At 48.3% G+C, this 27,649-nt stretch overlaps 2 protein-coding genes across 2 annotated transcripts in view; both read left to right on the forward strand.

Moving 5' to 3' along the window:
* Window positions 1-558: 558 nt before the first annotated feature.
* On the forward strand, window positions 559-17,060 carry MEDAG (mesenteric estrogen dependent adipogenesis). The gene is made up of 5 exons (XM_047075316.1): window positions 559-848; window positions 10,746-10,855; window positions 13,676-13,788; window positions 14,217-14,502; window positions 16,835-17,060. The coding sequence occupies exons 1-5, from the start codon at window positions 559-561 to the stop codon at window positions 16,957-16,959; spliced, it is 924 nt and encodes a 307-aa protein (XP_046931272.1). The 3' UTR covers window positions 16,960-17,060.
* A 9,127-nt stretch (window positions 17,061-26,187) lies between these two features.
* The window catches only part of TEX26 (testis expressed 26), a 29,244-nt gene continuing 27,782 nt past the window's right edge, over window positions 26,188-27,649 (forward strand). The window contains exon 1 of the mRNA XM_047073687.1: window positions 26,188-26,236. Coding sequence (XP_046929643.1) covers window positions 26,188-26,236 — 49 coding nt within the window. The remainder of the gene's footprint in view (window positions 26,237-27,649) is intronic.

The following is a 27,649-nucleotide window of genomic DNA, read 5'->3' on the forward strand; positions in this document are numbered from 1 at the left end:
ACAGGCTGGGAGACAGTGATTGGTAACTGACTCCAACTCGGGGCCCGACCTGGGAGCGGAGGGCGGAGGGCCGGCGGATCCCCAGACCCCAGGCGGGGAGAGCCAGGGAGAGCCAGGAGAGCGCCACGCCTCCCTCCCACCCGTCCGCAGGGGCGCGGGGTCCCGCGGGCGGATGGATGCTCCCCTCTCCCCCGAGGCCCGACCCGCACCGCGGGCCGACTGTCGCCACCACCCCCCCCCCCACCCCCGGCCGTGTCGGCCAGGCGGGGGCGGGCCGGGCCGCGGGTGTGGAGCGGCGGACCCGAGGGGGATGAGTAACCCCCGGCGGCGAGCAGGCGCGGCCGGGAGCGTGTGCCAAGTTCCAACCCGACGCGCGCTCGGCCCGGAGCGTCCGGGGTCGTGCCCGGGGCCTGGGAGGGGCGGGCGGCCGCGCCCGGGGCGGATAAAAGGGCGGCGCGGCGCGGGGCCCGCTTTCTCCGCGCCGGGCCCGCAGAGCGCCGCTCGCCGGCCGGCACCCGACGCCGGAGCCGGGCGCGGGAGGCACCGCCGGGCAGCGGCATGGCGGGGGTGGCGTGCGCGCCGGCCAGGCCGAGCCTGACCTCCATCTCGTCGGGGGAGCTGCGCAGCCTGTGGACGTGCGACTGCGAGCTGGCCCTGCTGCCGCTGGCACAGCTGCTGCGCCTGCAGCCCGGCGCCTTCCAGCTGCGCGGCGACCAGCTCGTGGTGCCCGGCCCCGGGGGGCCCGCGGCGGCGGCGGCGGCGGCGGCGCGCGGGGGCTTCAACGTCTTCGGCGACGGCCGCGTGCGCCTCGACGGGCAGCCCTACCGCCTCAGCAGCTACATCAAGAGGTGGGTGGCCCCGCCGGGTCCCCGCAGAGGCCTCCACCCCGCTGCGGTGCCGGGAGCCCCGGCCGGCCCGGCTTGCCGCCAACCCCGTCCCCACCAGGACTCCCCCTCTTTCGTGCCACTTGTGCGATCGCCTCCCTACTAACGTCACCTGGAGGTGCACATTCCCGCCCCCCCCCCCCCGCCTTTTCCGCCCCTAGTGATGACATTTTTTCAGCTGCCACTTGAAGCCGCCCACGAGGGCATCAGGGCAGGCGCGTGGCGTAGGGCTGGGTGGAGAGCGCATAACTGGAGGGTGATTTTTCCCTTTCTGGCTCCTTAACTGGGTCATGTGAGCTCAAATCGAGGCACGCCCTTTAGGGGTGTTTGCGGGGGACAGACTCAGGCCCTGGCTTTGCATTTGTGGGGAGGGGAGAGGATGCTCGATTCTGTGTATTTACTGGCTTTGGCCGGTGAGGAGACCCAGTGGAAAAGGTGCAGAAGTTCAGAGTTTCCCATCTTTGGCCTGCCTCGGTTTTCAAAAAATACAGAAGCGCGGCCGAGAAAGGAACAAAGCCCTGTGAAGTCCAAACGAGGGCCCAGTGGGCTGTGGTGTGGGCAGGTAGGTTCTGGGAAAATCGATGCAATGCCTAGAGCTTCCAGGATCCCGGGGCAGAGCTGGGCCCAAACCTAACTTGGTGGAGGCGGCCCGGGATGCCTCACTGTGGTGGCCAAAGTGTCTGAAGCGCTTCTTAGCAAACTTGCAGCCAGGAGGCTGTAGTCTGTCCGAAGCAGACTTTGATCATCATGGAGTAAAGGAGGAGGGAGGGTCATGCTTGATTCTACATGGCTTCATGCCTTCCAGAGGTCACCCTGTGCTTTTGTGTGTGTGGGGGGGGGGGGGTGTCTTATATTTGCGGTGTGGAACGGAGTATCGGGAAGCAGGCAGTGCAGTCTAGAGTCTGAATCAGAGATCAGTAAGCTGGCCACCTATTAAGATTCAAAGCCTTTGCTATTGGGAAAGACAGGAGCACCGTGGTACCTTGTAAGTGGGATCGAGCCAAGAAGGGCAAGCAAACAAAATGAGATGTTTAAAATACTGGCTTCAAAGCTGCTGGGAAAAATGTTGCTTTTCCACACAAAGAGAGTGGGGACTTTGAATGCCTGAAAAGCCATTCTGCAGCAAGAATTTCACCCTTTCTTTTTGCACCAAAAAAAAAAAAAAAAAAAAAAATTCTCTCTTTCTGATGAATGGAGACTTCCCACCCATACGCAGGGGACCATGGGAGGAACTGAGTTAGAAATTATATTTACAAAGATTATTTTAAAAAGGTAACCATTGTATCTAAGAATAGAGTATGAAACATTACAATGTCCAGAATTAATTGAAGCTAGAGGTTAGCATTTTGACATAGCCAGCTTCCTCAGTCTTAGCAAACAGTGCCGCAAAATTTAAAACGACGTCGAAGTGTGCACTCTTGCTTTGAGCACCTCCCACACAAAAGACTCTTAAAGGGCAGTGCTCCCCTGGAGTATAGAGTCCAAAGTAAACAATGGCCAGGTGACACAGACCAGAGTGCCGTCAGGATGCAACTACAGGGTTCTCATTGTCAAAGCAGTTGAGTGAGGGCCTTTGAACCCTGGGAAATACTAAGGAGTGTCTGAGAATAATCTGGGTGAGAGAATGAACAATCTGTCTTCCTCTCAGGGGACATACTGTGGCAGGGGAGATAGGCTTTTGTAGGTGGGTGTGCGGTCCTGAAGGATGAACCTGATCTGGATGGAGATAGCCTTCTAGAAAGGGGGGGAAGACTGAGTTGTGGGCAGCAGTGAGAAGTTTTGTCTTCATAGACTACAAAGTGGGCAGACAGTCCGAATGGAGACATCCGAAGTTGTCTCCTCAGATCTGCCAAATTTACCCGGTTGTCTTTGGTTTTGGGGATAGCATAGAGCTTCCTCTCTCAGAATATTTATCACTCCAAAGCAGTGATTCATTTCCTCCATCCATCTCTCCCTTCTCTTCCTTCCTTCCTCCCTCCCTTCCTTCCTTCCTTCCTTCCTTCCTTCCTTCCTTCCTTCCTCCCTTCCTTCCATAAGCTTTGGCCCATTTTACTAAAGACAAACAGCATGATTTACTTTTAAACAGCCCATTACAGCACAATGCTAAAGATCACAGACTCATCTGGATCAATGATAGCTAGCGTGCATTATTTATTATCTGCATGGCATACCCAAGTCAACATTATTGCCACTGTCGTGTTGGACAGCGGCCTTGGCCAGTGTGGTACAGTGCTCTATGTCAGACTTCCTCGAGTTGCTGGCGAGGATGACCAGTCTGACTTTGCTTTGTCAGCCATCTTCACAGTAGGCTTATACCCCAGCACATACTTCCTCCTTTTCATGACCAGTTAAGACCTAGAGTTGATGGAATCCAACAACTTTGTCATCTTTCCTGCGGCCACCATATTCCTCCCTCAGATGCAGGATGGCCCCCAACCAAGAAGAGCCCCCAAAATGGCCAGGGAACGAAAAAGCCAAGCGACGGTCATGAATCATTTCAGACTATTGGGTTTTCGAGAATTTGTGTAGACCACCTCCCCAGATGTGTATATATACACTAACATTGCTGACCATCCAGGTAATTTATGAGCTACTTGGATCCAAGTTAAGGATCCTTGCTCTGTCAATGAATTCAGTTATTTTTGTCATTCAACAACTATTTTTGGTGTGGGTCGGCTTACAGCGTAAGCAGGATTTCCTTGTTGAGGCCTCGGAAACGTGTGGTGTGTCTTTTATGAAAACGCTTAGGGCTACTGACCCTGACATTCATATGAGTCACTCATTCAGACAAGAGGATGATTTGGTGGCCCAACTTACTGGGGTGTGTTTTTTGATACTTGAACGTTTTTCCAAATCTATGCCTACTAAATAAGCCGAAGGGAACTCGGGGTGAAGGGGAGGTTGAGGGATGGCCACCAGGGCTGCAGAACTCCTGAGAGCCTTCTTTAAAAATTTGTCCTAATTTTGGGAGATTCATGGCAAGCTCTTTCCTGTTATTTTTTTCTTTCAAGCTCAGAATTTGCAGCCGTATTATACACACAACCTGCTCAGGATTCCAGGTGAAAGTAACCATTAACTCGCACACACACTCGCACACACGCACGTGTGCACGCACACACACACATGCACACACGTTTTTCCTGTAATTAGATGCAACCCCTTAGTGAGATGTAGTGGCATGCAAATAGGAGCTCCAGCCTCCTTTTCGGAGATTCCCTAGCATCAAAGAGGCTATTCGGGTGATAAAAATAAGTATGACAATAATTACGGGCGGCTGCTCATGTTTACTTGAGTACCAGGAATGGTACAAAGTATTTTACAGCCGCTACCTCGCAAGAGACTTCAAAGTCGGCTCTGTTGGTATTTCCCTTTTTTTTACAGATGAGGAAATTAGGACGCAGAGATTAAATAACCTGCCTAAGTAAGGTGCTGGTGAGTCGTGGCACGGGGGCTTCTGTGTAGCATTGTCTAACTGTCAGCCTCCGCTCTCAGCCAGCTGCCTGGAAGCCGGAAGAATTCTGGCTTGCTGTACACGGCAGCAGCTTTCCCAGAGGTCTCCCGAATCCACAAGGAAGTAACTGGACTTCTGTCAGACAGGACGCACTGTAGATAATCAGCCTAGAAGAGAAGGTAAATCCAGCGGCCTTGAGGAAGCCACTAAAAGCAGAGACGCATATGAGACCATATGCGCCCATATGAGACCAGCCGTTAGATGGTGACAGTCACACCCACCTCGAGGTCAGCGACCGGGGGTTGGGGGGGGGGGCCGAGGGTGCAGGGGGCAGCGGGGAGACAGGCGGGCGAGGTGAGGGTGGAGTCAGGGCTGGAGCCTAGGTAGATTTGCAGGGGCAAGTCTCACCTCCACCTGCTGTGGGAAGCGTGGGGCTCTGTCTGCTGGCCCCGGACCCACCTCCCTGGAGGAACCCCGACGAGAGACGGAGGCGTAGACGCGATTGCAGCATTGCGGCCCCCGTCAGTCAGTGTGGGTCCTCAGCCTTGGCCCCCGTGTCTGAGTCTCGGATATGGTGACATCGGATATGGTGACATATTGACCACTTGACAAATGCTCGCAGCCCCGTAAGCCAAGTGCCTCACACGCAGTATTTAATCTGTTAGCCGCCTCATGGGGGTCCTTTTGGTTAGCCAGGGTTTACAGGTGAGGAAATTAATCTCAGCGAAGCTAAAATAACCTTGCTGAGGTCGCCGAGACAGAAATCAACCCCAGATCTGATGATTCAAAAGCTTCGTGCCATTGCTGCCTTCTTTCCTCAGGAGCCCTGCTGTGGGCTTCCGGCCACACTCCGGGCTGCTTCCTGCTCTCAGCTCACCTGGTCCTTGCCAGACGCCCGCCTGCAGGCCTGAGCACAGCCACCCCACAGTCCCCAAGGCTTGGCTAACCCGTGATTCCTGCTGGGGACACCTCCCTGCCGCTCTGGCCCACCCAGTGGTGGCACGTTGGGTCCCTCTCGTCTGTCTCAGCTCAGTCCACGGTTCTAACTCCAGACCCCTCCTGCTTTGCTCTTTCTTACTTATTTTTTTTTTAATTTTTTTCAACGTTTTTTATTTATTTTTGGGACAGAGAGAGACAGAGCATGAACAGGGGAGGGGCAGAGAGAGAGGGAGACACAGAATCGGAAACAGGCTCCAGGCTCTGAGCCATCAGCCCAGAGCCCGACGCGGGGCTCGAACTCCCGGACCGCGAGATCGTGACCTGGCTGAAGTCGGACGCTTAACCGACTGCGCCACCCAGGCGCCCCTCTTTCTTATTTAAATACCTAGAACGTAAGCCAGTGGAGGCTGGACACACAAAGGCAGAGAGCTATGCATTTCTCTGGCATTTGCGTGTTTGAGTCCTCACATTCGTTTGTGAGCCTCTCGATGGCAGGGACCGTGTCTTCGATCCGGTGCTTCTCAAACTGTAATAAACCTACGGGCCTCCTGGGGATCTTATTAAAACACCATTGTTTAGGTTGAACAAAACTGGGGAGGAGCCCAGGACTCTGCAGTTTTACTAGCTCGTAGGTGATGCCGGTGCTGATGGTCCAGCGGTCATGCGTTAAGCAACACGGCTTTACCTGTCTATCGTTTGATATCGAAGTGGTGCATTTTCTTATGCCTTCCTAGTAGACTAGATGCTTCTTGCGAGCCAGACTATTTCCTTTTGCTTCTTTGTGCCCCCGCCACGCAGTGCATGTGCTCAGTACGTATTTGTTGCACGAATAAATGGACGTACGAATGTGTCATTCTCTGTGCCGTGACAGCGCTTCGCATGAACTGAGCATCAGGAATGAATGAATGAATGAATGAGTAGATGAACATGTGCATCCTCGATTCGAATCAGCGGACAGCGGAGTGATAAATCTGAAGCCATTGCTTAATTTCCCTGGAGTTGGGGCAGAAGGAGGGGAGGAAGTGAAAGAGAAGACGCTGTCTGACAGCTTAGGCTGAGGCCTCACATAAAGCTGTCAAGTTAACACTGGAAACACGGCAGGGCCATCCTGCTTGCTCCCAAGGGCAGAACGCTTGAGCTCAGTGTCGTAGGAAAGGATTATGAAAGCTCTAAGCAACTTCTGGGACTTCTACACAAGGCCTGTTTTCAATATGCCTTCCTCTTTTTCCGTGCTCCACTCTCCATATTTTTTTAAATGAACCCATGCAGGGACACACACGCACACCCCCCCCCCCACCCCTCCTCAGATGGAAAAGCCATAGGGTTGAGTTCTTACTCGCCTTTGAGCACTCAATTGCTGGAGCCGAGGGAAATTTGGGGCAGCTTTTCAGATTGTGCTAGAAATGATGTAACGCCTGAAGGAATCCCCAGAGAAAGGTAGGCAGCTCAGAGGGGAGTGATCTGTCGGCCACTCCTGGTTTGCTAGGAGCAAAAATACAGTGTTCTTTCTTGGTCTCGTCTTTCTGGCATTGCCTTCATTAAACGTTAGCTTTAGCTTCCAGACTGAAAAACCGAGGAAAGAAATTGGAGCAAAGAAGGAGAAACTCTTGCTCACTTGTTTCTCAGATGCTTGCGTTGTCCTTTTTCCCGGTCACTCAGATGAACACAGCCTTGATTGTGCGGCACAAGTTTATAGAACTTCACCCTCTGGCCAGCAGAGTTGGCTCAGATTAAAGATCCTGACAGTGTTTGTTGAGCATCTATTATGGGCCCAAGTGCATACACTATGTTACTTGCACTGCATTGAATCCTCGCCCAGAAAGAAATACTGTTATACCCCTTTTATAGACGAGGGCACAGGTTCAGATGGGTTAAGTCACTCACCCAAGGTCACAGTGAGTTGTGGCTCTGCAGCTGAGTTCACACTGCCTGTCAATTAGGGCATGACTTCGATCTTCTCATTTCGAATCACTGTGCATTCGAAAGGCCGTCACATTGGTCTGCCTTTCAATCTTTGGATTGAAGCCAGGCATAGAAAGTTTCAGCCTAGAAGCATTTTGGGGCCAGGGTAAAAGCCATGAAGAAATAAGAGTTTAAAGAGAGCTGTCTTAAACCATTTGCTTTTCATCCTTAATAATTTCAGCTAATACAACAAGCATCCAGTACACAAGAAGCAACATTTGCATTAGTAATTCAGAAATACACACGATTAAAGATGAAATCACTATTCCCTAATGTAGTCTGGTAAGGCTTATCTTAAAATAAAGCCAGTGATTGAATGCCAGATACTTAAATACCTGTGAGACTTCACAGCCAGGTCCTCAATCTTTTTGTATTTTAGTGGCTTACATATCCAAATTTTGTAACAGTGAATTCCAAAGGAGTGCTCACATTTATTAATTTCTCTGGAATTTCAAGGTGTTTAACAATTGTACCGTACCTGGGAGGCTGGGAATGATGAATTAAGGAGGTATTTCTTATTTGTGACCTGGTTTAAATAGAGAGTTCATTAAGCAGGGATCTTGCTACAATCTCTTGTCTGTAAATTCTGTTACAGAGCTCTCATATAAATAGCAGCATTTTCACACATCTGTGGCATAGTGATAACTGACATGCTCTGTGGTGATGTTTACAGCCCCGTTAAGATCCTAAAAGTGCCTCTAAATCATCAAAGGAAAATTAAATTATGTTGAGCATAGTTTTATTATTCAGGGCATCTTATGAAATTCAGACTCCAGAAAGGATGACACATGTATAGGTTATGCATTAAACTCCGTGAGCGTGCGACTGTCCGGAAGCCCCCACCACTCCCTGCCCGGTCCCCCTTCTCTGATCATGACAGACAACAGCTCTTTGAGCCCCCTCGCATTCCAAAAAAACCTTCCAGAGAATTCGGGGGGAAACTGATTATGTTCCCAACCAGTGATCATTTCTAAGTTGAGATTTTCATCTTTTTCCTATACGCTGCGGATTCATCGGAATAAAATCGAGGGTCCCTTCGATTGGATGTTGATGGGCCTCGCACAGAGGCGAGTGTTGCACTGTTAACGTGCAACATCAGAATAGTAATCGGGACGGCAGATTTTCCAGACGCATTGTACACAAATGCTGTGCTCACGCCCTAGAGAACGACACTCAGACCACGGATATTGAGAGAGCAGAGGAGTCACCTTGAGAAAAAGATGAAATGCTTAAGTGACTGTAAATTAGCTCCACGGCAAACAAGGCAGGAGAATATGAAAATCTGCCTTGGATGGGTCACAAGTGACATCCGACTCTGCCCCAGCTTCACGCATCTGCCTTGTTGATGTTTACTCCAATTGGACTTGTCCTTTCCTTTCCATGACGCCAGATAAGAGTTTTCTTCCTTTCTTCTTCCTCTGCGCCTCTCCCCACGCCCCCTACGACTATAGACCTTACACAGCCTGTCCGAGGGCACTCTTGTGTGGTCGTCCTGGGTCCTGGACAGTTAAGAGATGATGGCAGAGGGGCTGGGAGGGCACCCGAGTACTGCCACCCTCTATCCCAGCCCCACCTCGCAGGCCCTGAGCCCCTCAGGTGTGATGAGGCACGTGCGATGCCTGCCTGGTGCCCAGCACCCAGTCGGCGCCCAGTGAATGCTGTTGAATGAATGAATGAGAGCAAATGAACTCGGCAAATTGCGGTTCCCTTTCTCCCTTCTGCTTCCTTTCTTCAGTGCCTTTTGGCAGTTGGCCAATTGGGACAAAAAGGAACAGGAACATTCTCTCCTTGCTGATTATGGGACACAAGGGCCACTCCCCCTCAGTCCCCCGCCTCCCCTTTCCCCATTCTCGCTGGGCACTGTGCTGCTCAGGTGAGGATAAGGGCAGGAGAGGGATGACAGAAGAACCATACAAAATCCCTGGGCTGCATTATCTTCCTCAGTCTGTTCCCTTGTTATTCCCCCTGGCCCCCCACCCCTTCTCCCCTACTCCTGCCCTCCCCACCCCACCCCTGAATGTCCCCGCTTCCCTTCCCCGGAATACACCAGCCCTGTTGCCCCTTCCCCACCCCTGGACGAGCCCCCTGACCACCCAGTGTCCCTGGAGTGGGAAGCAGAGACTACATTAAAAGCCTGATGAAATACAAGGCAGGAAGCATTTTAGAGACTCCATCAGGGGTCAGGTTTTAAAAGCTCTCGAAATCAGGTCTGACAATCCCCAGAAAAGAGAGAATGATACAGATTTCTAAGAAACCAAGCTGGGAGACAGACAAGCCAAAGCTGTGTTTTTCTGCCTTGGGGGTAGATATTCTCCCACGTGTTCCCAACCCATGCCCAGGTCTGGGTCTCGTGCGCTGGCCCCCCTAAGCGGGTTATGGGAAGTGGGGTGGGGCGGGAGGCTAATAGGGCTGGGTGGTCACAGCTCCCTGCAGTGGGGCTCTCTCCAAGGCTGTGATTTTCACATCAGGCACTGGACGGACAACAAGCCAGAAAGAACACTCGAGCTGTCTCTGCCAGCGACTAGATGTAGGAAGCAAACACATCACAGCATAGCAAAATCGCCCTGTGCTGTCAGCCAGGGCGGCCATTCATTCCATGCACATGCACACAGCTGGGCCGGTCAATGGGGAACCAGTTCTGTGTTGAAGAGGGACGGTGGCAGACACATCCTCCAGCCTGTTGGATGCCATTCAGCCTACCTGTGCCCATGTGGCGTCTGAGCTGAGGTATGGATAGAAAATTAGCCATCGTCTTGAGGGAAGCCAATTTGCACTTTGATCCGTCTTTCGATCAACAATACAGGTAGAAACATAGAAACTACCTGGAAAATCTGTAGAATAGGGGGAGAAAGCTGACATCCTGGATGACAGAGTCAACGTGTGAAGAAGAACTTCCCAGGCTGGGGTAATGAATGAAAATCAAAGAGGCTAGTCTGAATAGGGTCATGGGCAAAAGTCCAACATTAGTGGTATTTTTTTGTTTTTCTTCATTGCACAAAGCTCAGGATCGGGGACACATGAATTAGTTCATATGACTGTTGGTTGATTGCATAATCTATAGGGGGGCTGGGATCTAGGGATCAGAGAAGGCAAGACAGGAGGAGGAGAAGAGGGAAATTTCAGACCCACCCTAGCTTATCCCACTAATTGGGTGTAATTCATTCTCAATCCGGAGAGACAGAGCACTTCTAGCTTCCAGTGAACTCTTAAGAGCCCAAAAGATAGATGGTGTTGGCCATCACATAGCGAAGGCTGCCTCTGAGAGCCCAGGATTGGTGCCAGGCCACGCCAAAGACCAGGGCCGCCCTCAGGTTGTGTCCTGATGTCTCAGCTGACTAGGGAGGAGATTTATTTATATCGTACAAAAGATAACTGCCTCCAGAGGGCACACGTTAGGCTATTTCCCTCACAAGTTCTGTGGATGTGGCCGGCGCCCGTCCAGAACATCCCCTTCCTGACCTAGATGGAAGGGTATATTACGTTCGCAATTATCTCTGCTTTTTTCGTAGGTATGTGGAACTGACCAACTACTGCGATTATAAAGACTACAGGGAAACTATATTGAGCAAGCCAATGCTGTTCTTTGTTAATGTACAGACCAAAAAAGACACCTCAAAAGGTAGGTATATAAATATTTTGGGTTTGATGCTGCTTCCTGGGGCTGTGGACTGTGGCATGCTAATGAGGTACAAGTTGTGCACGGAGTAGGCAGGGTAGATGTCAGCTTGTGACAACGCTGGGGGCAAGGAGCCTGGTGCGTTAGACCATCTGAAGCACAGCACCAGCCTGCAGAACCTCTACATGATCCTAGGGCAGAAGCCATCTGTCTCTGGGCTTTTGTCTTGTACTTCCTGTCTAGGCAGGAAGTGCTATCAGGTTCTGAGTCTACGAGGGTTGCAAAAATGACTGGAACGCTGCTGATGATATATAATACTGTCTGCCACATTCCAGACACTCACGTGCGTGAGGCATAGGCTCATGTCCTTGATGGACGCAACAGCCCCATACGACTTTCATGCAAACGGGAACCTTTTCGAGCATGAGAGTATGTCCTGTTAATAATTATGCTGGGACTAAGGTCTAACCCAGGGGGACTAGGATGTATAGTCATCCTACCTATAAGGTGCTTATACCCACTTAACAGATAAGAAAACAAAGAGCTGTTGTAGAGGCTTTTATGTTTCATGCTGTGGCCTTCAAATCTCGACTGGAGGGATATCTCTTTACCGTTTCTTCCAAGAAATCAGATTTACGGATAACAACTCCATTAACTTCCCGTTCCGATAGGAAAATATCTCCATCTTCCCTGCTTCCTCCACAGTGTTCTGTGGGGAAAGCCATGGGCATAATGCTCGGTGATAGAGGCAGAATTTCTTAATCCTGCTTCTCAATAGCGTTCTTAAAATGAGCCCAAAGTAATAAGAAGTGATCTACAAATTCCAAATAGACTCTCTCAAACATTCATTCTCATTCAGATTCGTAGAGCTGCTGCTCTGTTCATTTCCTTCAGAATCATTCAGATCCTCCGCTCACTTGACAATTCAGCCACAATGCTCTCTCGGCAGGAGGGGCTGGGAACGGAACACAAGGTAGCAAGTAGCGCTTGTTAGAGCATCTGAGCCCCTGATGTTATTTGGCTTGATGATGACCAGAAAGCTGGAGAGTTCTCGGGGAACGTAATTCACAGACATATCAAGTACACCTCCTGCGTCGATCTCTCAGGAGGAATCTTAAGAAAGAATAAGAGACCTCTCCATTTTTACATTCTAATGAAAGTAGCAGGGAGTGGTGCAGGAAATGTTTGTGGATTTGCGGGTGGCCTGTAAAAGGTATACGGTTGTGTGACAACTATCCCGGAAGGAGGTACAGAAACCCAGTGCTGTGCAATTGTAAGGAAAGCCATGAAAAAAAGAGCTTCTGTGATACAGAAGCTTGAGATGGTCAAGTTTAAATTATGAAAGTTATAAGTAAGGTAACACGTCTAACCTTGGTGCTAAGCTGCACTTTTGTGCAAACTAGAAAAAGCCACCAGTAACTCAACATCGTTTACTAATCCTTTCCAGAAGTTTGTCATAATAACTGTACAAATAGACAATGTCTATGAATGTGAATGGCACCCTCTAGAGTTGTGCAGTGCGCAACCTGCCCAGCCAGCACGACTGTGGAGTGCGGTAGCCCTTAGCATCTAACGAACCTAAAGATCTTAGTTTGGTTTGTGTGAAAGTTAGTTCAAGGTCTCAAATAGCTTGCTTGCTTTCTTTATCTCTTGTCTCAAAGAGGATATAAGGTCATTTGTATTTAAAGTGCCCCCCCACCTGGGTGGCACGGTCGGTTAAGCGTCCGACTTCAGCCAGGTCACGATCTCGCGGTCCGTGGGTTCGAGCCCCGCGTCAGGCTCTGGGCTGATGGCTCGGAGCCTGGAGCCTGTTTCCGATTCTGTGTCTCTCTCTCTCTCTCGGCCCCTCCCCCGTTCATGCTCTGTCTCTCTCTGTCCCAAAAATAAATAAAAAAACGTTGAAAAAAAAATTTTAAAAAATAAAGTGCCCCCCAAGATGGCAATTTGGGAGAAAGGAAACAGGGGTAAAAAAAAAAAATAAGATGAACAAAATCAGTGCAACAGTTAGCTCAAATGATATTCCTGAGGGATGTAAGACTAATTATTGAGGGACCGTAGGTTTGACTCCCAAAGCCAATGCGAAATACTCAGTTCTCAAACTCACATAATGGCTGGTCCGTGGCCTTGAACAGAGAGTGGGAATCCATGTAACGTGTCTGTCTAGAAAACAACACTTGACTGTTAAGGCCGAGGAGCTTGATTCTGGGGACTGGAAAAGTTACGAGATCGTTGGTTCATAATATTTCAAATTTCCTAATGAAGAAACAACTTTCTCTTTGCTTAGATTGTGTAGGATTGGGCAGAAGTGGACATAAGGAAAGAAAGAAAGAAAGAAAGAAAGAAAGAAAGAAAGAAAGAACCCCAAAACAAACCAGCACCACACCACCAAGGATACACCTGCCGGGGGCAGAGACATCGTATTATTTAAACAGTGGGAGGGATTTTCTTCCTAGTGACGTGAGCTCCCCATGCCGGATGCACACAGTGGGAGTCAGTTCTCATCTGTGATAATCGGGGAAGGGGACTTACTTTTTGTATTTTTTATTTTTTTGAGACAAGAGTGACAGAGTAGACCTGGAGCTGATTTTTCCAACTGGCTTTTACGGTTACCCAGAGCTTCCTTTGCATCCCCAAGGTTCTCAGGAATAACATTTCTAGAAATCTGGTTAGGCCTTACAGTGAGGGTCTGAGGGAGCTGCAGAGGAGGCCAAAAATGAACAAAATCTCCAAATAAGGTGGGAGTCACTGCTTTATCAAATGCTGAGAAGTATGTTGATGTCGCACGCGCGCACCTCAGTCTGAATCGTGCCTCCTAATTCCCAGAAAGAACGTACGCGTTTCTCGTGAACACAAGGCACCCCAAGATAAGAAGACAGATAGAGCACGGAATGGACATGGTCATTTCCTCAGTGATCGGGGAAAGCTACCGGCTTCAGGTAAGCTTGCGTCAGTCGGATTCCCGGGCTGCTAACCACATAGAGAGGGGTCGGTGGCATTTCATGCGAGGCTGAGTCCCTAGAGCTGCGTTATAACCAGACCCATACGTTTTCTGTGGTTTCATTATCACTACCAATAAAATGAGCTTGGTTTCGAGCGACCGATTAGAAACGGGGTAACAGTAAAGGTCAATGTGACCAAGCGGTTCAAGGGCTTCAGATGGATAAGGTATAAGTGCGAAGGTCTGTTTTCAAAAACAAAAGTCAACGGTTGAAAAATATGTCAGAATGAAAAAGAAAGAAGATAGGTGATACTTTGGATATTTGGGCAGTCGTTAGTTCAATAATAGAATTCTATAGTAATATACGGTTCTGTAATATAACATTATAGCCATGACATTAATTAAACGCTTCTCTCTCTCTTTCAGTTTGATTTTCAAGAGGCGGTACAAAATTTTTTCCCTCCAGGAAACAAGGTGGTTAATGGAGAACATTTGAGCTTTGCGTATGAATTCAAAGCTGATGCATTATTTGATTTCTTCTATTGGTTTGGGCTCAGCAATTCTACTGTAAAGGTAGAAGGAAAAGTTCTGAATTTGTCAAGCACAAGTCCAGAAAAGAAGGAGACAATTAAATTATTTCTGGAAAAAATGAGTGAACCTTTAATCCGAAGGAGCAGTTTCTCTGACCGAAAATTCAGTGTAACTTCCAGAGGTATGTTACAAATTCTCAAGTACCTGAGGAAGGTAAATAAGAGGGTAGAATAATATCACGGGAGTGGACAATTAATTGAAAAAAAAAAAAGGCCTCGGGGCTCTTGGGCAGCTGAGTCGGTTAATAGTCGGACTTCAGCTCAGGTCATGATCTCCTGGTTCGTGGGTTCGAGCCCCGCGTTGGGCTCTGTGCTGACAGCTCGGAGCCTGGAGCCTGCTTCGGATTCTGTGTCTCCCTCTCTGCCCCTTCTCCCTTGTGCATCGTCTCTGTCTCTCTCTCTCTCAAAAGATAAATAAACATTTAAAAAAAGGAAGAAAGAAAACGGCCTCTTGATAAAAGGGAAATATAACATCACAGACTTCAGAAAGTAAGAAGTGAGAAATGTTTACTACCAAGAAAAAAATGCGGTGGCTCTTCTTAGGCTCCTTAACGTTTTCTGACGTAGCAGTTATAGTGTGCAGCATGCCCAGAATACAATTTTTATTTAAAAAAAAAATTTTTTTTTTAACGTTTATTTATTTTTGAGACAGAGAGAGACAGAGCATGAACGGGGGAGGGTCAGAGAGAGGGAGACACAGAATCTAAAACAGGCTCCAGGCTCTGAGCCGTCAGCACAGAGCCCGACGCGGGGCTTGAACTCACGGACCACGGGATCATGACCTGAGCCGAAGTCGGACGCTCAACCGACTGAGCCACCCAGGCGCCCCCAGAATACAATTTTTAAATACATTGTTCATGTAAGTCCATCTTACTGCTCATTTAAATATTAACAACAATTTAACTGTTATGAAAGCGTGATGCTTTCCTGATGTGCATATTCAAGGCAACAGAATGTTAACAACCAGGAGCAGCTGGGGGAAGACTAACCGTGGGCGATATGTAGCTTTAAAAACTTTTGAAAGGGTTTGTAAGACCACGAAAGAATAGCTTTGGAGAAGGCTTCGCCTACCAGATTTTACTCTAGATCCTAGTATCCAGTACTTCCCCCTCAGGAGCTGGTGCGACTTTTCAGTCTGGTTGTGGCTCAGGCAGAGGACATCCGTCCAGTCTCGTCTGGGTTTGTCTTCCGCTGAGCCCATTCTCCTGTCCCACGTGAGTCTGGGCCCGAAGGCAACTTCCTCGAACCAGGACTCTTGTTGCTAATTGCAAGAAGAAAGAGCCCGAAGACAAACACACGAAAAAACACCAATCTCTATGAACCTGCAGGTTAAAAAATACTCAGATATAAAAAAACAAGAGTCTCAATTATGTTTAACGAGGGTTGCTTTCTTCCGATGTTTATAGCAAAAATGCTTACTCCTGAGGATTTCTTGTCTTGGAGATAGCCCCTCCCCTCCCGTGTGTGCGTGTGTTTGTGTGTGTGTGTGTGTGTGCACGCGCACATGTTCTCTCTCTCTCTCTCTGTCTCTCACTCTCCTCCTCCTCCTTCCTCTTTCCTTGCTTCCCCCAGCCCTGATCTCTCTCTCCCTCTTCCTCCTCCCTTTCTCCTCCCCCACCTTTCTCCCTTTCCCTCTCTTTCTCCCCCTAACTCCCTCCCTCCCTCCACATTGCTTTAGCTTTCTCTATCTGGGTGTTCCTTACAAAATCACTTTGTGCTTCGCTCCATGGCAGCCCTGTGGGGCATCATACACGGATTCTTGGGGGGGAAGGATTAACTTGCCCAGTGGTGGCTGCAGTCCCAGGTGCCTGGTCCCTCCTGTGACATCTCTCCAGCCCCACCCACTGGCCTTGCCGCCCGTGAGTGCGGCTGCCTGGGATGACCATTGCCATCCGGGGGACACCAAGGGGCTTGTGAAGTTGGCCAGTGCCTCCTTGCAAGTTGACTAGGAGTCAAGCTGGGGCCACTTCCAGGACAGAGCTGTGGGGAGGGACTCTTGGAGCCCCGCCTGAGGCCTGAGCCATCATTATGCACCGCAGGTCGCAGGTCACACAGCCAGAGATGCATCAGCTGCCTGCAACCCCCTGCAGGCAGGCCAGCCTGGCCTCTACTGGCTCTGCCCTGGTGAATCAACCTAGTGCCATCCCCTTCTCGCCTTTGCAAAAACTGACCTTTGTCCTAGGCATCTATTCGCCAACTGGGGGCCTTTTGTCACAAGTGGGAAAAATCTGCACATCTACTCCGGCCCTTGGAAAAGCAAATGATCCATATCCTACTGGTAGACAAACAACCATGAAAAGCTGCTTGGGTTTTCGAGTTCTTCTGAGGAAGTCAAGGTTCTCTACTAATTATTGAAATGGTTACATTGTATGTTGTATGGGTTTTAAGGCACCGTTGGGTTTTTGGCTTTGTTTTTCCAGTGACGATAATAACGTGCCTTGTTACTTTTCTCAGGTTCAATAGATGACGTTTTCAACTGCAGTCTGTCACCCAGATCATCTCTGACGGAGGTTCTTTTGGCAGAATTGCCATTTCCAAGTGTTCTGGAATCGGAAGAGACACCCAATCAATTTATCTGATTGATTGAACACTTTGTGGTCCCTGCTACCTGCCAGGCCTGTGCCAAGACAGAAGGCTGGGGGGAGGCAAGAGGTGGTGGGAGGCGGGCACTTCCCCCTGCTTGTCCGTCCCTGTGCTCCCTCGGGAGGCTCCTGTCTTCCGTTTCCCTGGGGATGCCCTGGCCAGCCCCATGCAGCTGACTCCAGGAAGGGCGGGCTTTGGCCCAGTGGCCCAGACGGGTATCTTCCCCTTTGAACACTTCTCCAAAGAGGCAGAGGGAGCACCCTGAATGCTTTGCTTAGAACCCCAGCATCCTGGGAGCTCCCCAGGCAGCCTTTGAGGGGCCAGTCTGACTTGGGCGTTGACTGTGGATACTGCATAAGTCAGCGGTCCTCTGCTCGGGATCTCCTCCTTGTCTGAACCCAACCCCAGCAAGTGGATGGTTAGCAGTGCTATTTTCTTGCAAACGTGGCTGGACAAAAAGCCTAGGACACCTTTCACTGGAAGACAAGTATGTTTCCCATCCTTAGGAGAAACATTCTGGGGAGGGGTCACTGGAGGATTGGCCAGGTCGAGAGGACGGTAACCTGCCACCCGCTGCCTGAAACTTGAGCTCCCTTGGCCTCTCTCTCTCATCAAAATGACCTGTGTAGAAAGAGGCCGGATAACGGGGAACCAAATAGTGACGGGGGAAGGATAACGTACTTGGCAGTGTCCTCTGGTGAAAGCGGGTTATGTCAGTTGGGTGTTTTAAATAAGCTTTTAGCAATCCTAACACTAAAAGCAAAAAAGAAGGAAGCTATAACATTACCATAATACGTTGTTACATCAGTACATTTTTCATCTCATAGCTACAATGGAGTTCTTCAAAAAGAAAAAAATTCCTATTTACATATAAAACCTGCATTGAAGGAATCGCTACATATGCTTATAAAGAGGAAGATTTATGGGTCCTTAGTATAATTTTTCTGTTCTTTTTAAACAACTTCCTGTATTATACATTTTGATAGCACTCCTGATTGTCCCTTCATTTATATTTGATATGTTGGGTACTCTGTGCAATTAAAACTTTTCTTAGCATTCAACATGGAATCGATTAAATTTGTGACCGTGTGTGTGTGTGTGTGATATTTCCATCATGCTTGGCAGGTGGTAGATTTGCCTTGTAACTTACCAAATTACAGTAAGAATTGTGGTTTTCACAGCTACTTTCTCAAGAAGAGCTTTTTGAGGAACAGGTCTATGAAGTATTTGGAGAATAGAAACAGTTTGATAACCGATCTTCCAGAAAAGAAAAAAATGTTCCTTAATAACAGAAGAGGCTAAACATTTGTTATTCAACTCAGTACAAGATGAAGAGTGTTCACAGTAAAATAAGTGTCAGTGCAAACAAACCTTAGGCAGATCTCAAATATTAAATGTTTCCCGAAGGAAATAGAAACTCTATTCACAAAAATCGACAAAGATTTTTTTTTTAAAGTAGCTGAATTGAGAAAAACCATCAGTAATCACTCCAGGAATGGACTAGAAATCTGGAAGATTTCTTTTATAATTAAAAACAGTGTTTTCATTGAATTAAAAGCGGTTTTTATTGGATGCATTCACTCGGTCCTTATTCACTCAGCAAAGTTTCATGAACTGCTTCTAAGGGGATATACACTGTGCTAATGTATTTATTAGCAAATGTCACAACGAAGTAATGTCGGGCAGCCTTTAAATTGGTGAAAAGTGTATTGGAACAGATCTTTCTGGGCAAAAGAGGCTTCAATCTGGGTATAAGTGCAGCCATATTCAGATATTTTAACTGTTTAAGATCGATCCTAGTCTATAGGACAACAACGATCTAAGCAATTCATCCATTCATTCAGTCATCCATTCATTCAGTTCACGCATGCAACACATATGATCGAGTGCCTACTCTGCGGTGCACTGAGGTGGGTGCTGGTATATAAAGTTCAGCCCTTGCTTTCAAGGAGCGTCCAGTCTTATAAAAGAAGACAGGTGTGTGGGGCGCTTGGGTGGCTCAGTGGATTAAACGTCTGACTTCGGCTCAGGTCATGATCTCACAGTTCATGGGTTAGAGCCCCTCATCAGGCTCTGTGCTGACAGCTCAGAGCCTGCAGCCTGGTTCGGATTCTGTGTCTCCCTCTCTCTGCCCCTCCCTCCCTCACTCTCTCTCTCTCTCTCTCAAAAATCAAATTAAAAAAACAAAAATTTTTTTAAAAAGACAGGTGTGCAAACTAAGAAGAATAATAAAATGAGTGCTATGAGAGACGTTCAAAAAAGGGAATGTCTAAAACACTTAGAATCCAGTTTCCGGAGTGAAACTAATGACATAAAACTGTAAAATCGAGTTTTAAAATAAATATGTGAGGATTGATTTATCCAAGTGATTGATTTGTTGAAGCTCTCAGAACAAGAGTCACCTTGGAGGCTATTAATTTATTCCAACAAGAATGCAAATCCAGACATTATCTACAGAAGGAGGGAGGTTTTTTTTCTCATTACCTCATGGTTATAGTTGATTTTTGGCTAAAGGATAATATTGCCCAACTTGATTGCCTACCTTAATTATCAGCTCAAATGTGGATGCCTTTTTACTGTTTCAAATCCCAATCTATCTTCAAAGAGCCAAGTTATGCCCCTATTTAAGAAATTCAAAAGAATATTGCATCTAGTTCTGAAGGGAGTTTCTAAAGAATTTCAAAAATGCTTTAAGCAATGGCAGTGTCATTAGAATGAATTATTACTTTGAAGAAGAGAACATTCATTTGGATGGGTAAATGCTGGTATAACAGATTTAAAAGGAGTGTTCACACTTGATATTCACTACTTGAATACACTTGAAAGGACTGACAGTGTGGAGCATTAGTAATTACCCAATGACTGGCCTGGCCCACTTAACCTCTTCAGAGTTCAGAGGAGAGGAAAACACAAGAATCAGGGACAGCAGAGCTGGCCCAGGAGGGAGGTGACGTCCACACTGGACTGACAAGGTTTTGATAGAATCAACAGTCTGAAATCGCTGCTCTGGCTCTATGTGAATAAAATGTCAGTAAGTTTGTTGAGTGGCACATTAGAAGCAGAGTTTAGAATCTGCTCCATTAGGTTGGACTGTCTGAATAAAATCGAGAACATTATAGAATTTTCTTTTCTGGATCTTTCAATAAAGTGATAGCTATCATTCTCGACCGCTTAACAACACCCCCTCTGAGTGACAGATATGAATTAAGTAGACTTCAGAAAGATCTAGGTCAGTGAGGGCTAATTTTATGTGTCAATTTGGCTGGGCCATGGTGTCCAGATATTTGGTCTGAACATTATTCTGGATATTTCTAGTTAAGTATTTTTGATGAGACCAACATTGAAATCGGTGGACTTTAAGTAAAGCAGAATGCCCTCTACAATGTCAGTGGGGCTCTCCCATCAGTGGAAGTCCTGAGTGGAACAAAAGACTGACCTCCCTTGAGCAAGAGAGGGGTCTGCACAGGTGGCCTTCAAACTTGAATGGCAACATGGGCTCTGCCCTGGGCCACCCACCTGCCAGCTTCCTTTGCAGATTTTGGACTTGTTAGGCTGCACAGCTCTGTGAGCCAATTCCTTAAAATAAATCTCTTTCTCTATCCACACGTGCGCGTGCACACACACACACACACACATTCTATTGGTTTTTTTCTTTTGAGAACCTGAATCATATAGACTCCATCACAGACATTGAGAAAATGTTTTATGAGTTAATCGATAAGCTAAAACAAAGGAGCAAAAGCAATATTCTTTTTTTTTTAAAGTTTACTTACTTATTTTGAGAGAGAGAGAGAGCACAAGTGAAGGAGGGGCAGAGAGAGAGAGAGAGAGAGAGAGAGAGAGAGAGAATCCCAAGTAGGCTGTTAGTGCAGAGCCCAACTCGGGGCTCAAACTCATGAACCATGAGATCATGACCTGAGCTGAAATCAAGAGTCAAACATTTAACCCACTGAGCTACTCAGCCACTTTAGTCTCTTTTCTTCTTTCTTTTTTTTAACATGAAGACCCTTGACTAAAAGCATTGCAAACTACATAACAGAAAGAGTTTTGCCCAAATATATCAACCCGGGGGAGGAACTTCACTCAGTGTATCCATATCCAAAGTACTTGGGTAACACTGGAGATCATCTGTGACCTCTCCTGGGCTTTTGGAAGCAGCCCCCTGTCAAATCTTTTACACATCCTTTGCTGGCTTGCTCTTTGAATTCTCCCATCAACTATTTCCCATCGTCTGTCTTGTTCAGGAGACACCGCTGTGACCGCTGTCACGTTTCCTGGAGCAGAGCTTCTCAAACTTGAATGTGCCTGGGAATCTCTTGGAGGTCTTGTCAAGCTGTGGACTCATTCAGGAGGTCTACATGTTTTAATTTCTTTTTTTTTTCAGTTTATGTATTTATTTTGAGAGAGAGAGAGAGAGAGAAGCTCATGTGCACTGGACACGCTGATGCTTGTGGGGGGTGGGGGAGCGAGGGGCAAGGGGAGAGGGAGAGAATCCCAAGCAGGCTCCAAACTATGAGCATGGAGCCCAACTCGGGGCTCCGTCTCACAGACCCGTGAGATCATGACCTGAGCTGAAACCAAGAGTCGGAAGGAAGCTTAACCAACTGAGCCACCCCGGCGCCCTGGTCTGCATTTCTAACAAGCTCCTGGGTGATGCAGAGTCTGCTGGGTTTAGGACTCGGCTCTAGCTCTGCCCATCTCAAACTTTATGAATCATCCGGGGGTCTTGTTAGAAAAGCAGAACCTCAGGCCCCGCCCTACTGACTTACTCAGAATCCGTGTTCTCGCAAGATGCCCTGCTGTAGGTGGGCACGCTCAGTCCGAGGAGGGGCATAGACATCTTCTCCAGGTCTGAGCCCCATGCGCTCTCTCCACAGCGGCAAGTGCCATCTCTCTCCCCGCTTCTTACCCATGGCCCGTGAACTTGGTTACTCATCTCTCGTTGGAACGTTAACTGTCCACCTGACACACTCCCTCTCCTCCAGCTGGAGACTTCCTTCTCCTTCACAGCCCAAAGCTGGGTGTTCTATACTTGCTGTCCCCTCCCTCTGCCACCCACCCGTCTCTCCGCTGCTTTAACAGCAGGTTCCTCTGTGTGTGTGTGTGTGTGTGTGTGTGTGCGCGCTCATGCGTGCACAGAAAGAAATTCATTATAATAATTTGAATTGGAAACAACCGTGTAACATTTAACCCATTCAATATAATATTGTTTTAGATCAATTTGAAACTCTGTAAAAGGCATATTAGTAACCTGGATGTCTTAATTTCCGAATGATGAACTTATTCTGGTAGGTGATATGGATAATCTTCCCTCTTCTTCAGGATTTATGTAAACTTCTGATCTGATCTCTTCACCCTGTTGCTTTAACTTAACTCCAGTGAATTCTTCTCATGTTTCGGGGGGGCGGGGGGGAGCCCAAGCACAGCCCTTGCCTTCTTTCTTTTTCTTTTTTTAAATTTTTAAAAAATATTTATTTTTGAGAGACAGAGAGCAAAAGCGGGGGAGGGGCAGAGAGAGAGGGAGACACAGAATCCCAAGCAGGTTCCAGGCTCCCAGCACTGATCCTGATGCCAGGCTTGAACTCACAAACCGTCAGACGTTTAACCGACTGAGCCACCCAGGCACTCCCGAAGCCCTTGCTTTCAAGGGGCATCCAGTTTTATAAAAGAAGACAGGTGTGCAAGCTAAGAAGAACAATAAATTCATGACGGAAAACTGTAGAAGGCCTACAGGGCCTTGTGCTCCAGTGTCTCTTAGCTCTCCCTTCACTCTTTACTGTGTGACAATCCCACGCTGTCCCCTGCCTCCTGGGCCCCTTCTCCCCCTTGTGGCAGCTCTCCTCCCTCTCACGTCTCCTGTCTCCCATTGAGCTGAGAACCCAGCTCAGGCATTTCCAGTTCTAGGACAAGCTCCCTAAGCTCCCATGGTATCCAGGGCCCCTTAATGTCACCCTCCAGCTCATTTTCAGTGCACAGTCCGTGTTTGTGAAGGGAAAGAGGCCAAGGAAAAAAGAATCAACTTAATCATTGAAAGGGGTTACCTCAAGCAACCCGAATTCAAGGGCAGGAATAGTGCTATACTGCTCGCGATAAAATGGACTTGTACCAAAAATCCATTCTGAAGCAGAAACGCAAGACCAAAAAAGAAGGCAGCTCAGAATAGCAGTGAGACAAAAGAGCAGTACCTTAGGTTTACACGGCTTTAGAACTTATAAATTATTGTTGGAGTTACTCATCTTTCCATCCCAGTGAGGTAGGTACTGCTATACTCATTTTACAGATAAACTGGGGCTCAGAGAAGAATCTGCTTGATCCCAAAGCCCCCCAGGTAGAAAGTGCAAAGATTTCTTCCAGCTCTTGATTCGGTGCGTAGGCCACAATTTCACAGCTTGCCTAAGATGAGACAAATGTAAGATATTAATACGAATTCACTTTCAAAATTCTATAGACTCCCTGCTCTGTTTAAAAAAAATATATTTTTCTTAAATTATGCTATGCTAATTAACTCTGCCATTTTCAGACAGTAATCTGTTATTGGGTGTTATTTTCTTCATTTAGATGCCACTACTAAATCCTAATTTAGACTCATTCCTTTTAATAACATATACCTTCTATGTGTTCCCACCACCATTCATTGATGTAAAATTTGAAAGTGTAAAATGCATTAGGAATGCAAAACGGATAGGAATCCTCTCCGAAAATTCTACTTGGGATCTTGATTTTTAAGCAATACCTCGCATATGCACTTGGGATGCTTACTTTGATGCTTTTTCTGTGTCCTTTGATAATTTCCCTTTTTGTAGATATCACCGCCAACAGAGGTCTGACTTTTGAATAACCCCTTTGCAGAGAAGGGATTGTTGTAGATTGCCTTCTAAATATGTTGCCAACAGTCTCCAATGTGCACTTCCTGTCTTTTCTTTGCAGCCAGGTGGCTAATAGCTGTGTCCTAGCCTGGAGGCATTCAGTTTTACTAAGCCCCTACTATGTGTCAAACTACCAAGGTGGTTGCCAAGAACATGAGGATACGTTCATGCGTGGATGAAAATTTGCAGTTGGGGCGCCTGGGTGGCTCAGTTGGTTGAGCATCAGACTTGGGCTCAGGTCGTGATCTCCCAGTTCATGGGTTCAAGCCCCGTGTCGGGCGGGCTCTGTGCTGACAGCTCAGAGCCTGGAGCCTGCTTCGGATTCTGTGTCTCCCTCTCTCTCTGCCCCTCCCCCGCTCATGCTCTGTCTCTGTCTCTCTCTCAAAAATAAATAAACTAACAAAAAATTAAAAACTTAAAAAAAGAAAATTTGCAGTTGAAAATCTTCAGCTTACTCCTCTTTTTGCTCCACTCCCCAAATAAGACCATGCTCAGGAAAGCTCATTGCGAGAACTATACAAATACACAAAAGTAAGTAGCCACATTACTGGAAACACATCTCCTTGCTTTCCCCACCCGGTGCCCTGGCCCTGCTGATGAAGAGCCCAGCCTCCCTCCAGCACCTGTCGGCCCCCAGCTGAGCTGCAGGAAGTGACCCATGTCTCCATGGCGACGCGTCACAATGCAGCCTCGCTCCACCCACAGCACCCAGTCCAGCTGGAGCAGAGGGCGTCGCGGTGGCCTCTTTCCAGCAAGAATGGCACCGCCTGGGCTGGAGGCTGCGTGCCCCTTTCAAGGAGGCCACCAGATTCAGCCAAGTAAGGCTGCGGACCCTGCCTGTAGGGGAGGGGGGGGAGGCTTTTCCCTGGGAATGGGGTACACCGAGCAAAGGCTGCTTTGGTCTGCAGGGGTGTCTGCCTCCCTCTTACGGGTGGGACTCACTTCATGGAGAGTCTGGGAGTCAGAGAGAATGAGATGTTCATGATCTTGCCCTTTTACAGCCCTTGGTCCCGTTTCTGCCAAACCTCTCCCTAAACCTTTCAGGTGCTTTCAAACACCCCCCCAAAGTGCCTAGGAGGGGACAGCAAAAAGAAGGAATAGTGCCTTTCCAGGATCCCAAAGTCAAAGACAAAGAAGGAACGGAGGTCGGACGCTCTGAAGACAGCGGACCCAGCGGAGACCTGACCCCCGTGCAGGATGTGGGGAAGTGCACAGAACGCGGGGAGGTGCCCGAAGGCAGGGAAAGGACCCCGCAAGTAGATGTGCAGAGGCACCTTACCCCTGCGTGGTCGTAGCCAGGCTGGCACCTGGGCGTTTAGCTGCCACTTCTCCGCGACCTTTGCTGATTTTTCTTTCAAAGCGATTCCGCATGAACCCGGGTAGACCTTTTAATGCTAATTGTGCGTGCAAATGCAGCAGGTTTACAAAGCCCGCCTCTGTGTCAGTGGAGGGAGAGTGATTCCCAGGTATTCAGCCGCATCCTGGCCTTTTTCATGGCAATAATAACCCACCGCAGCCGCCTCGCTGGGTAATTGCGGTTCCACAGTGGCTACAGAGCAGTGGGAACTGTTCAATGGCGCATTCCCTGGAATCGTAGACCCACCAGAATGAATGAAATGCGTATTTTCATTCCATTCCATTCATCCCTTTGTAAATTAAGGACGGAAAATGAAAATACTTAACCTGTAAAAAACATATTGAGAACATTCTGTTTCTATATGATGACAAGGCAAAAAAAAAAAAAAAAAGAGAGAGAGACAGGAACCGCATTCCTTTTGAATCTCTCTTTCTAGTCACTCCTCTTGGTTTCTTTCGCTGTCTCCCCTCCCCCTTCCAGTCTGGGGAATGTGGGAATCCTCCAAGATTCTCTCCTCCTTGGTTCACATCCTCTGTCGTGGCCGTGTCCTGCCAAGGGCTTCAAGTCTACAGAAATGCCCCACCGGCTTTCTAATCTTACCTCTCACTCCAGTGTTCCCCCTAATTTTCAAACCAAAGTATGCAACTGTCTACCGGATAGTTCATTTGGGTGTCACAGAAGGGCCTTGATCTAACACGTAGAAAATTACACTCCTTGTCCACTCGACTTTGCAGGCTCAGTTAGGAGGGTGCCAGCTGCCCACGGTACATGGGAGGGCGGCTTGGCTGACACCTCAGTTTGATCACCGGGGCTCATTGATTCTGCCCCCCAAGTTCCCCTTCCTGTGGGTGAGTTTCATTCTTCATGCCCAGTCTTGGGGCTCTAACGGGCACTCTGTGCCACTCGATCTTCCACTGCTAAAAGTGTCACGCTCCAAAAGGTGGGGGACTGATGTGTCACACTGCCTGGCTTTGGTCCAAAAATAAGATGAGAGGTTGACAATGACTGCCACGGACTACTTGCTGTTGAACTATTACTCTATGTGGGCTTGTAAGTGCTGCATCACTTTGAGGGACTGCCATAAATAACCAGGAACTGGTGGCTTGAAACCAAGGAGATTTATTCTGGAGGCCCGAAGCACCAAATCAAGGGCTGTGCTGCGCCGGTAGCTCTGGGGCAGAAGCCTTCCTTGCTTCTTGTGTTTCTGGGAGCTGGTGGCATTCTCGATTCGTGGCCTCATCACCGCGGCGTGCGCCTCCACGGTCACATCCCCGCCTCTTCCGGGTCGAGTCTCCCTCTGCCTCCCATAAGGATGATGAAATTGCACTTGGGGCCCACTGATAATCCAGCACGATCTCCTCATCCCAAGATCCTTAACTGCACCTGCAAAGGCCCTTTACCCTTATGTGGTACCACTCGCGGGTTCTGGGGGTTAGGACGTGGACCTATCTTTTGGGTCTCTGTTCAGCCTACGTTAAATGCTTGAATTTACCCTCCCCTTTAATCCTCCCGACAACTAGGAAAACGTTGAATCACCAGGTACTGTTCATACTTGCCCACCCAGCAGGCTATGGTAAGGATGAAACAAGATTCCACCCGTGGAAACACTTTGTAAAGCGTAACAGAATACGCACATGTTCGTTACTGTTTTATACTGTTTTCAAAACCTCCTAATGCATTTTCGTCATTGTGAATACCTCCAGGGGTGGTGAGTTCAAGGGGGCAGCAAGGCAAACAAGGCCTCGCTGGCCTGGCGTTGACCATTTCTTCCCCTGCTTCACTCACATCGGGCCGCTTCAGACTTTTCATACCTCGCGCTGCTTTCTCTGAAGAATGCTTCCCTCCGCGTCCTCCTGTAATCACGGTCAAACCCCTGCTTTAAGTCCCGGCTCAGATGCCACCTGTTCTATGAAGTCTCTCCCGGATCCACCCTCGATGCCCCTTCTCTCATCCAACCAGAAAGAACTGCGCCTTCCTGGGGGCTCCCACGGCACACAGCACAGCACCCCACTTAAAGTGCTCGTTGGCTATTTTCTCTTTCCTCTCCTCACCTGTGAGCTCCCCAAGGCCAGGACAGGGTCTCTGTGGCCTAGAGCCTGTGGTCTCCATGGTCCATGGGAGGGGCTCAAGCCTTGCCTGTAGGATGAACAGAAAATGAGAGAGGTAGAAAGAGGAAGACAGAATCATGGGACGGGTGGACACAGAGAGGGAAAGACACTGGGATACTTAGCAAGAATAAGCGTAAAAGAAAGCAGTGGCACATGGCTTGCAAAGACGTTTTTAGAACATTCGGATTATAGATTTTTAAGTTACTGCTGCTGTTAACAAAGAGGGTTAATTCTAATAGCATTTTATTTCCAGGAGCTTTGTCAATGGAAATAAAAAGCGTCGACGCAGACCTGACCTAGAGACTTTTAGTACGGAAAACTGTTAGACAAAAAGAATTGAAGAAAGATGTCCTGG

Source organism: Lynx rufus, unplaced genomic scaffold (genome assembly GCF_022079265.1).
Source record: "Lynx rufus isolate CCGP_SWC_20201006 ecotype Redwood Valley unplaced genomic scaffold, mLynRuf1.p SCAF_1, whole genome shotgun sequence".
In the NCBI taxonomy this organism is placed as follows: Eukaryota; Metazoa; Chordata; class Mammalia; order Carnivora; family Felidae; genus Lynx; species Lynx rufus.